The following is an 11,848-nucleotide window of genomic DNA, read 5'->3' on the forward strand; positions in this document are numbered from 1 at the left end:
TTTGATGTTTATTGTATTTTATGTTTTAGCAGTGATTTTCACAAGATAAGCCAAGATAAGCCAGGTGTGCAGCAAACACAGTTGTCTGCTGGAGGTATGTTAACTTAATATATTTGACATTAAAAAAAGTATATTGATGCACTATAATCTAATTTATATTGTATTGCCTCCTGCAGGGCAGGCTGCACATGTGAATTTGTCGCTGTTTTTTTTTCCCTCCTCCTTGTTGTTGTGTTTTTGGTTTTGGTAGGGTCACCTTTTAAAACTGTTTTTTTTTATGCCGGGTTTGTTTTTATTTCTACTGGGCTGGTGCAATATTAGTCGGGCAATGTGCAATCCCTGAGTGGGACTCTTACCTTAGGGGAATTAGGATCTTTAGAGGTGCTCTGTGTGGATTTGCAGTGAATAAGTTTTTATTAAGAGTGATTTTTAGTGCCACCGATTATTGCCTGAACTAGCACTTAGTGCATGCGATAAGTGTTCTGTTGGGCTCGTATTTATTTGGGGTGGATTTGTTTCTTTTAAAGCAACGAGCATCTGGGACCGCCAAGGGAGAGCAAGCCCTCCGGTGATAGTTGCATTGCTGGCAGGTTGCACCAATAACACTATCTTGTGGTCGTTAGTGACCTTTTTACCATTTTGATGTTTTAGGCCTTTTGCAAACCCTTTGTGTTCTTTGAAAATAATAAATTTTAACATATCTGACTGATATTGACCCTCTTGTCCTGTTTATTCTGGGCTCGTTCCTGTGAGAGCTTTGGGCCTGAAAGTTTGCACAAGTAGTATAGAGGCCCTTAGCGGTTACTCGGTGGCTTTCGCTCGCTACACTTGGATCCACTTCCACGTAAGCTCCTGTTGCACGGTGCTCCAAGCAAACAGTGTTCACTTCTGAACATTTATATTCATAATAACATGAACAGGAGGAAATGAACGTTAGAGACATTTGACCTTAATTGCTTCTCCCAAAATAATAAGGATCACTTTAAGAGTGTGAGATGATAAACAAACTGATCCGTGCATCGTCACATGCTGCAGTTTTCCAGCTTCTTCTCAAGAATGACCCATCTTACTGGTTCTTCAGCTATTAAATTAAAAAGACGGTTCATTAAAAAATATATGCAATTTAAACTAGCACACATAATAATAGTAATAAGGATAAACTAAGGAGCTTGGAAAGAAAAGCTTATAGACTTCTTTAAGTTGCTTGAAGACGTTTCACCTCTCATCTGAGAAGCTTCTTCAGTTCTAGGGTCAAATAGTGGAGAGTCCTACATTTAAGCCCTGTACAAGTATCTTCCCGAGAGGGACAAAAGCTCATTGTGAAACCTAGCCCCACCCTATCATGTGCTTTCATGCAACTTAAAGAAGTCCAGATGCTTTTCTTTCCAAGCTCCTTAGACTACGATGACATGGATGACTGAGAACTTTCACAGACATAATAATGATAAAGGAACTCTGCACAGCATTAATGAATGACACAGCAGTAAGGGGAATCAGTCCAGTTTCCAAGCCTGTTCAAAATGCAAAGAAATCTTCCACTTTAACCTTTCTGATGGAGGAGAGAAGGGTGTACACTGGGCGATAGCACATGTGTAACCTTAAGTCTCTAGAGAGGGTGTGAACCACATTTTATTTTTAATTTAATAATGAAATGGCGAAAGTTTCATTTTTTTTTTTCCTGTGAAAGGGAAAAAACTACAAAACATTGGTGAATGTAAAACATTTTAATAAAGAAGCCCAAAGACTGGTTAAAAAATATATCTGTCTCACAAACAGAACGTAAAGCGTACAGTCAGTTTTTATTAATTAGAAACAAAACAAGACTGTTTAAAGTTCCTATGTATAGCATTTTGATGTCCTTTACACATTTTGGGTTTTTTTATGTCAAAAACAACAGAAACACAAATTTTTGTAACAAATGAAAACTCTCTTCTCTAACACATTGAAACAGGAACAGCCGGGTTCCTAATCTAATGGCCATGATGCTATGGGTATGATGCTCCTAATCTAAATGCTCAGAAATCAGAGATCCAGGGCTGTCTTGAGCTCTTTGTTCTGTGGTGCATTGTCCTGGAAATACATGTCAGCATACTGCAGGATGTGATCAACAGCACTGAGAAGCAGCACATCTGTGTTTACATCCAGGTCCAGTTCTGACGAGTAGTTTTTCACTGGAACGATGTAGGAGGTGGACATGCCCAACAGAGCGGCGGCTTTACCCATCTGCAAACACACAGACACATGTACACCTCCAGCGTTTAGTATCTTCAGCTGATTAAGAACAACACCAAACACAATCAGCATCTCCTTACGATGATCATCTCAGTGTGGTTTGTGAGGAAAGTTGTTCTAACGTCACACTGACTCTAAACTCTTGTTGTTTATATTCAGACAATCAAACAAAGTCAAATCTTTTCAAGTTTTACATTTACATTGCTGTTTGCAGGATTTATCCTATTCTGGTTTGTAGAGCAGTTACAGTATATGAACATTTCTTGAACTGTATTTGATTTGTTTTAACTTACCACATCCTGAATTGTGCGGCTCTCATAAACACCAGTGACATCTTTGGCTGTTTGCAAACAAACTTGGTCCACGTGGGTGAGCAGCGCCACCTGGTGAACACCTAAAGAACAGAAACACACTGTTGTGATGAAGACTTGCAAAGACAATGCGAATCCTTTAAAGATTGTGCTCAGTTCATTTGTTCTAGAGATAAACATTTGCTCAGCTTTCTTTGTTGTCTTTCTGACCTGATGTAGCGTTCACCATCGTCCTTATACTTTTTCACTAACTCATCTACATAAGGTGTTTTAAAGCGTTGCGGCGTTTTATCTCAAAACAACATCTGTAATCTCCACATTTCGACTTTTTCTTGAAATTCAGGCTTTATTCTCAAAATGATCAATAACAATCTGCTCTTAATGTAGCAAAAGTCAGCTAACTCAAGCAACACAACCTTTAACGTCAGGCTCTGTGTAAACATGTGTCTGTGGCTCACCCAGGTCACTGATGTGCTTTCTGAGCTGTTTAAATGTGGTGCTCAGGCCTTTGGGGTAAGTTGTGATTTTTGAGGCGTCCACCACAAAGGCAACACAGTGGACTTTGTCTTTAAGGCTCGGCCTCTTCACATAGCCCACAGTGTCTGAGGCGGAGACTGGCTGGTCTGGGCTAAACTGGAAGAGAGAAAGTATTTTAAGTTATTAAAAAAGAAAAAGTATTAAAAAGAACTATGCTGTGTGCCTTCATGTACACAATTCTACATGTTGGCACAAACCATAAGGTACAGCTATGGGTGATGGCGATCCCAGTTGTTTTACTAGTCAGAGAAGTTGGGAAACTGATTTGTTTTGTTGTTTCTTTTACATCACAGGACTATATGACCAGTCAGCTGATCATCACTGTTCTTTAGTTTACCCTGATGGGAACAAATATCGGGCATTAAAAAGGGGTTTGGAGCTGCTGTTGACTTTCTGGGTGATTTGACGTTGCTCCTGCTCCTCATTTCCTCTGGTTGCTCCAGCTTTCTCCCACTTAACCTAGCATGCATTTCTAAAGCCAAGCCTAAATTAGCTGTGGGCATTAGCTCTGTGATGGATTAATGACATGTCCTGGGTGAAACCTGGCTCTTTCCCACTCTCAGCATGACAGGATAAAGGAGTTATTGCTGATTCATAGGGAACAAAAAGTGCGCAGCTTCACTGACAAGGACCACAACCTCAAACACGGTTAAATAAAGTTTGATAGTAGATGAATGAAAGCTGGATGGGGTGAGCGATGAACTAGGCCTGAGACCACAGTTGGAGTTAGGCCTCACTGAACATCTGAGGCTAGTGAGGCAGGGTGACAAACTGAGAATGAGTGAGGCAGGGTGGGGCACTGAAACGAGAACAAACAGGGCAAGGCATGCTTACCTTGTGTCCTTCAGGAACATGGCCTTTAACGACTGACAGGATGTCATGAAGAGTCAGTCCGGTCATCCCGTCTTCACTCATACCCATGGTATCACACAGCACCAGCCCAGTATGATCCTCACCCTTCTTACCCCGAATGTTGAAGGACTGCAGCTGGCACACACAAAAAGGAAGTTAATAGGACAGAAACCTAAAGTTTAGTTTCATTGACATGGATGAACAGAGGCCTTGTGGACGCTTTCCCTTTTTGAAACGCTTAAATAATCTCATGAAACTAAATGAGGATCTCTGTGTTTATTTTTCCACTTATTTAAAATACATGCAGATGCTCCTCGTGTACCTTTTTGGTAAAACCGGATGAGAAGGAGCCCACCATGGCCCGGTTGGTGACTCTTCCGTTAAACACAGACTGGACTGAACTGATGAAGCTCGACTTTCCAGAACTGACCGGGCCCAGGAGGAGAACCCGGGCCTGAGGCACCTCCTCACAGCTCCGTCTGTAGGAGGTGATTGTCTCCATCAAGCTTGTCTTTCGCCTGGGTTCAGTGATACATTCAGTGACTCATTGTGTTTGAAAGTTTAAAAATGCACTTACTTGACATCTACTAGTTCCTGCTAGTTGAACAGGAGCTCATTGAACAGCACAACTGTACTCACTCTTCTGTCCAGTCCATGTTTCTCCATGGAGATTCCAACTTCAGTTGACCTCCTGAAAAAAATGTAAGAATTGCGGTTTGACAAAATAGCCAGTATTTGTTGTATTTATATAAAGTTCTAACATTCATCGAGGCTAGGGTTAAAAGCAGTGGCATTCAGTGACTTCAGCAAAGACCCCCCCCCCCCCCCCCCCCCCAAAAAAAATAAAAATTTTAAAAAATAAAAAAATAATACCAAAAAAACACTTTCCTCCTGTCTTTGAAAATTCGACTAGTATCAAACATACCATTCTGACAGCTTTTTCCTGAACTCTTCCTGGGTGTCCTCCCCTTTGGCCACTCCTTCCTGGCTAAAGAATTGTAAAATTATATTACTACTATAGTTGTCATCTAACTAAACTTAGTTTTACTATTTGCTGACAATGGTAGAGGATTTTTTTCAGACCCATTACTTTAGCAAAAGTAACAATAAAACACAAAGAAAACACTTCACTACACATAAAACTGTATTACTAATAACTCACAAAAAATAAGCAAAAATAATTATTCTACAGAAAAATGTAGTTGTTGTCCTTGTCTTTTTTAAAAGAAAGGAAAAAACACATTATAACCAGCTCAGAAACACAGGCCTACATCTTAATTTTAAAAAGTCTAACAAATATATTTAATATATAAAAATCACCCAGAACCAGAAATTTAGCAAAAGGGCAAGAGACGGGCTACACCCTGACAGGTCGCCAGTCTGTCACAGGACTAATACCCCATTCAGATTTCAGCAGCTCTGTAATCAAGCATTCTGCTTCCAGAGATAATAAACAATTGTGACCACAAGATGGCAGTAATGCAAAGAATAAATGGCAACAGGCATTACAGAAGCTTCATGTCAGAATGATGTTTAAGATGAAAGAAAAACACCCTTTTCTTTGTTATGTTGTAACTGATGTCTGTTTGTAGATTTCACCAGATAAGCACTGCTTGTCTTTCTTGCCCTGATTGAATGCCACTGATTAAAATGACTTTGTAACCAAAAAAGGAAAGAACAAAATGTCCAACTTTATTACCAGAATCACTATTAATCCCTGAGGAAATCATGGATCTCCAAAGCTATTTGCACTTTGTGTACAGACAGCTTCACAGTAGCGTGGTGAAACACAGGACTTGAGATGTTAAAGGTTTCTCATACTTATTTGGGTCTTTGACAAAAGAACTTTGTGTAAAAGGAGGCTCACCCAAGAATGTGAACTGAGGTCTTGGTTCCCTTGTCTCTGAACTACCTGTGACTTCGCTGTTATCATCTCTGGTGAGAGTTGTTGTGCCGAAAGCAGGTTGGACTGAAGTAGTTGGAGCTGCTGTGAGTGGTGTCAATCCATTAGAACTTGAGGGTTTGGTTGTAAGTACTGGAGATCCAATGCTAAAGCCACCAAAGCTAATAAGAAAAACAAAAGTACACATTAGAGGAAGACCCCTTAACTAATTTAAAGAACAGCATGAAACTTGAGGTTTTTTAGTAAAATGGCCTGGTAAATGCCTGTATTTATATAGCACTTTACTAGTCCCTAAGGACCCCAAAGCGCTTTACATATCCAGTCATCCACCCATTCACACACACATTCACACACTGGCGATGGCAAGCTACATCGTAGCCACAGCCACCCTGGGGCGCACTGACAGAGGCGAGGCTGCCGGACACTGGCGCCACCGGACCCTCTGACCACCACCAGTAGGCAACGGGTGAAGTGTCTGACATGTTACACTTAAAACACAATATCAGCAACCTCAAAACATGAGTCTGAAAAGCAGAAACGAAATAAAACGTTGTGATAGAGCCAGGTTCAGGTGTGTGAGTCACAAGTTAATCTGGCTGTAGGCTATGGCACTTGGCCACAGGTGGCGCTAGTTGGCTCCATTTGAGTGCACAAAAAGATAAAGTGCACGCTTTAGGTGCGGAGGGAATTGCTCAGAGTAATAAAACGTATATAAAACGAATATAATGAAGACTAGACTCTCTGGATCGTTGACTCTTGCTGTCTTGTGAACATTTGTTTGTTTGTTTTCGGCAAACCAGGTAAGTTTACCTGGTTTTGACATAACACCAGGTAAACTTTGAAGTTTTAAATTTTTTTTGTTGAATTTCTAACATTTGTTTGTGCAGCCAGGTCTTTTCCTTTCCTGTTATTTGACGGTATATCACACTGACTGCTATGGGCCACAGTGACAGCACTACAGCTGTCACTCATCTTTGCAAGAGTGAATCTTGTCATATTAACTATCAAACTTTGTAATACTAAAAGTTGCGAACTTACCTGTTTTTTTCTTTAACAGACGAGAACATAACTCCTGTGTGTAGATGTTACCAGCAGCTGCAGCTCAGGACACACCGCAAATGAAAGAGCCACTGCCTTTTCCGTAGAAAAGAAAACGAAACTTAAACTGTCACGCAAACACCAGTAATGCGAATCTGAGTGTTACACGCTCGTAGGCGGGGTTTGTTGCGTTGTGGAGTTGGATTGGTACTAATGAAGTTAAAGCTGCAGAAACAGATGCGCAAGACACAGCAAACAATTGCAAACAAATCGCAAGAAGCAAGAAAAGAAGTAGCTAGCTGGCCAAATCTGCCTAGCAACCTAGCTACATTTTCCAAGGCTAAAACAGGCTGTTGTTCGTGCATCATCATAATAAAAAGGATCAAACCAACATCAACAAACTTCAAGTGACCTAATTTAGATAACAGCAAACACAATAATCTATTTATTATACTGTTTAAATGAATAAATAAAACACTTAAAATGCTTACCACTTGCTCCAGAAGCGAGTTTTACATAAACAAGAGCACTTTTGTTCTATTTCCCCCACCTTGCAAATCTATGACATCAACAAAACATGATTGGTCCACTGACCAACAGCAAACACATTGTTGTGCACTCTCTCAGTCTGGTACTTTTACTGGCACAGACACACACACACACTGTAAGTGCAAAAATAATATCACATAGCAACAATCAGTAATATATTGAAGCTTTTGAGCAACGTGGACAGTAACTGCAGTCAGAGCTTTGGAAACTTTTAGACCTACATGTATTTAATCTCATGCTACAAACTCACACCGTCTTCTTCATCTACGTTTGCCAAAGTAATGTAAAGACAACAGTAAGCTGGTAAGCAGCAAAAGAGAGAAACTAACTACAGGTTGTTTCCAGTGGACTTATATATATAGCCTACCATAAACGCATAGTATAATATGACTGCATACTTTCAATATATAAGCGGTAATAGTCTTTAAGTCCTTTACAAAAACTATTAGGACTGTTATCACTAATTGGTAAAATTACAAAATGCTGGAATATTGTAGGCTTATAGTTTGTTTTATTTATTATTTATATACAAATCTACATGGCCCTGTGTAAAGTGATCCCCCATATAGCATAAATTAAATGTGGCTTTTGAGTTCAATTTCTTGCACACTTGGGTTCTGCGGGAGGACAATGATCCAAAACGCACCAGCAAGTCCAGCTCTGAATGGCTTTAAAAAAAAAGTCTTCATTCAGGTCAGGACTTTGACTAAGTCCTGAGCTGAATCTGACTGAGATGCTGTGTCACGAACTTAAAAAGGCGATTCCTGCTCGAAACCCTCCAATGTGGCTGAATTACAACAATTCTGCATAAACGAGTCACAAGGCCATGTAGGTTTGGATTTTGTTTCCCCTTAATAATAAACACCTTCATTTATAAACTGCATTTTGTGTTTATTTGTGCCATCTTTGTTTAATATTTAAGTTTGTTTGATGATCTGAAACATTTAAGTGTGACAAACATACAAAAACAAAGGAAATCAGGAAGGAGGCAAACACTTTTTCACATCACTGTAGACACACAACACTATTTTTGCTCTTTCTGTCACACACACACACACACACTGTCAGAGACATATGTTAGATTAACTGGTGATTCTTAATTGGCCAGAGATGTGAGTATGGATGTCACTGGTTGTCTGTTTGTGTTAGTGCTGCAATAATAGACTAGTGACCTGACCAGGGTGTGTTTCGGCTCATGACATCTAGATTAGGCTCCTGCACCTCCAGCATGGAAGGATAGATTCATTATGTGTTGCAAACCCAAAATGTCCACACGCACTTGATTTGCATGTCTAGCTGATTTGGCTTTCTAGCCACTGGGCGGAAAAATGAACTTGGGACATCATGTCATCATAATTGGCTGTTTTGCCCTTTTAAAGCACAGCATACCCTCAGCTGATCAGACCCAGGTGTGTCCCGTGGTTAATCTTTGGTGGTCAGCTGTTAGCTCAGGTAGTGTTCTTTCTTTTAAGCCACAGCCAGTGACTGCTTTGCTCGATGGTCTTTGACCTCCCAAGGACCTGTCAATTCAACAATGAGGACAGATTGCTGAGAATTCGGCCACAGGATTAGGTCTGGTGTCAGGTTGGAGTTGGCAGTCTAAAAAGGGAAGGTAAGTTTTCTCTCCAGGCCAACAAGCATTCTTTAGACCCTAGCCATGTCCAGCAGGCCTGATCCTAGATGTTGGTCCATAGTTATGTAGACCAGCGGTCCCCAACCTTTTTTGCGCCACAGACCGGTTTATGCCCGACAATATTTTCACGGACCGGCCTTGAAGGTGTCGCGGATAAATACAACAAAATAAAACTAGTACCGGTACCGAAAAAAAGATTTATTCATAACACACGTGAAAAGACCCAGGAAAACTGAGTTAACGATAACAAAATAACGCTGAAAACCGATAAAAACCCTGAAAACCATACATTTCACACCTGAGCCTCAACTCTCGCGGCCCGGTACCAAACGACTCAAGGACCGCTACTGGTCTGAGTCCCGGGGGTTGGGGACTGCTGATGTAGACTAACCAGCTAGTGTAATGCTGTTCAGACTTGCTCATTAGCTCTGTGTTGTTATTCCTTGTATCTACTACAGTAGCTTTGCATGATTTAGAGTTCAAAATAATAATTATTTACATTACACTTGACCTTGGTGAAAGCTCCTCACCCACTGACTGAAATTAGCCTTTTAGCTCCCTGCTCTCTCCTCTTCAACAAACTTGCCTCTATTTCATTTGCCCACATAAACAGAAGCTTTGAACAGAAGTTGGGTTTTTGTGGTCACAGCCAGAGCTGTGTGCCTGAAATGACCCAGTTAATGATATTTGCTCATGCTGAGATCATACAGAGAAAAATGCCTTTGAGCAGTTTGAAACCTGAAGTCTGGCTCACAGGGATTACTTAGATATATGTTGATCTTGTTATTTCAAACTTAGTATAATATGAGAATCCACCACTGTGATGGTGTGTATGACAGAAAATAAGAAAGTGTTTCCTTCCCTCTCCTGCATCTGATTACTTACCCATCGGATGCAGCAGAGGGCGCTCTCGTCTTGTGTTTAAAGCTGTGGCTGTTCACCTGCTACTTGTCAGCAGGGGTCAATCTACAGCCACATTTCCTTGTTATGTCCCCCAAGTGGAGTATCCCATAGCCTGATATTCAAAATGCCCTCCTGCTCTTAAGGACAATGTGTTCTGAGCCACAATCATTGTCATCACTCATTAGCCTTCAATTTAAAGTAAACATTTATCAGCAGCTGATGGCAGTGCTTTGGACATGAAACCGTTCACAGATGTGTCTGCACATGTAGGTCTGTTTCTTTGGCTTGTTTGCTTTCAATGTTAGAACATTTTAACATCAGAGCTCAAATGATGGGAAACCCTTAATCACTGTAATTAGCTAGGTATATATTAATACACAGTATATCCTGTGTGATTAGTGGTATTAATGTTTGTCTACACTTGATTACTATTATACTACAGTCTTTGGGCACAATGTTATAACAGTGCCAACAAATCAAAGTATTTGGGAATTATTTTTCACTGGCTTTGCCCACTTATATAAGATATTGTAGCAGTAAGAAATAAGCATTGTTAATGAAGTTTTACAATATTTGGGGGCATTTAAATTGATAAATTGTATTACTCAGCTGCATCAGTGCTGGCTATTATTTTAGAAATCTGCATACAATCAATCAGACCTTTATAGAAAGAATACGATTTGTATTATCTCAGTGATTTGTGAACATATTGATCAACACATAGTATAAAAACATAGAAAAAGAAACAAAAAGTCACAGTTTGTTCAGTTTTCACATTGTTGCAGGCTTTAGTTAACTTTAATTTTGTATATATTGGTTAAAATTGATTAATAATAATAATAATCACATTTTCTCTCTTTTGTCTGTCAAACCTGAATCTGACCAATTTTGCTTACTCAGCACACGTCTGAGCTAAATGGTCATTTTCTGGTCAGTCACCTCTGCTCCTTCTAGTCTTTATCTAGACTGTTCTGACTGGCAGCCTGTAACCAACCAGGTGTAATAACAGGCCACGACAACACACGGCTACCTTTACGGCATTTTGACGATGATAAGTTTTTGTTGTGTCAGCAAAAATAACAGACCCTTAGTTCACTGTCTGGAGCCTGGTTGTGGGCGGAGCTTGTGAAGTTGCGCCGATTAGATCAGAAGACTGAAACTTATCGCAGTTGGAGACGTCTGACACACCACTTAATTATAGAGTTGAAGATGCTTAGTTATCTGAGGACAACACCCAAATAAAAAGTATATCCTGTCACAGACTTCAGGTCATGACTGAGTGTCATTAAAAGTAAGTCCACCTGTTGATGATTTGACAGGAAACACCATCTACAGGCTGTATTTTGGTCATGGAGGTCACTGCCCTGCAGAAACTGGTTTACCTCAAAGCTTTGATTAAAAACAACCTGGTGAGTTCACCTTCCAGAAACCATCAACTGGTTTGATATTTTTATAAATTCAAGTAATGTACACTTAAATAACCTCTGGGGATGCCTCGGATCATTTAAACTATGGAGGTAATATGTGGTTTAATTAAGATGACCAACCAGCCAGTCATTTTCAGACGTTTGACAGTTTTTGTCTTTTTTCATGTAAAAATTACAAATAATGAAAGCACGAAGATAAAGAAAGCAGAAACCTTTAAACAAAAATGATGGTGCCCAATGTTGTGAAAGTCAGATAGAAAATCTGAGGTGAAGCTCTTCTTTTAACTCCTTTTTAAATTGAAAATACTTCAAAAGCTTGAAATGCTGTCATTCTTTCCTAATTGGTTTTATTTGAAATCAATATCCAGAATTGGCTTAAACCTATAGTTGCCTCTGCAGTTCACTGGCAAGGTGCATGTAGAAGATCACAAAAATGTCACATTAGAAGTAAATCACAACATCT

The 11,848-nt window shown here is 39.9% G+C and overlaps 1 protein-coding gene across 5 annotated transcripts; it reads right to left on the reverse strand.

Moving 5' to 3' along the window:
- Positions 1 to 1,709: 1,709 nt before the first annotated feature.
- Positions 1,710 to 7,024, reverse strand: ifi44g (interferon induced protein 44g). Of its 5 annotated transcripts, none has more exons than XM_086263102.1 (9): positions 6,874 to 7,024; positions 5,800 to 5,996; positions 4,858 to 4,920; positions 4,572 to 4,623; positions 4,255 to 4,450; positions 3,915 to 4,061; positions 3,002 to 3,176; positions 2,526 to 2,626; positions 1,710 to 2,223 (listed from the first exon to the last, which is right to left on the reverse strand). In XM_086263102.1, exons 1-9 carry the CDS (start codon positions 6,900 to 6,902, stop codon positions 2,023 to 2,025), a joined length of 1,161 nt encoding a protein of 386 aa, XP_086119228.1. In that variant the 5' UTR covers positions 6,903 to 7,024; the 3' UTR covers positions 1,710 to 2,022. The 5 variants fall into 5 exon arrangements, with proteins under 5 accessions (XP_086119228.1, XP_086119229.1, XP_086119227.1 ...); XM_086263103.1 differs by having other exon boundaries at positions 3,915 to 4,067; positions 5,845 to 5,996; positions 6,874 to 7,023; XM_086263101.1 differs by having other exon boundaries at positions 3,915 to 4,067; positions 6,874 to 7,022.
- Between the last annotated feature and the right edge of the window lie 4,824 nt (positions 7,025 to 11,848).

This window comes from Aulonocara sp. 'chitande type north' Nkhata Bay, linkage group LG15 (assembly GCF_057382095.1).
Source record: "Aulonocara sp. 'chitande type north' Nkhata Bay isolate Kocher_YH1m ecotype deep benthic linkage group LG15, A_spYH_male_GT1.1, whole genome shotgun sequence".
In the NCBI taxonomy this organism is placed as follows: domain Eukaryota; kingdom Metazoa; phylum Chordata; class Actinopteri; order Cichliformes; family Cichlidae; genus Aulonocara; species Aulonocara sp. 'chitande type north' Nkhata Bay.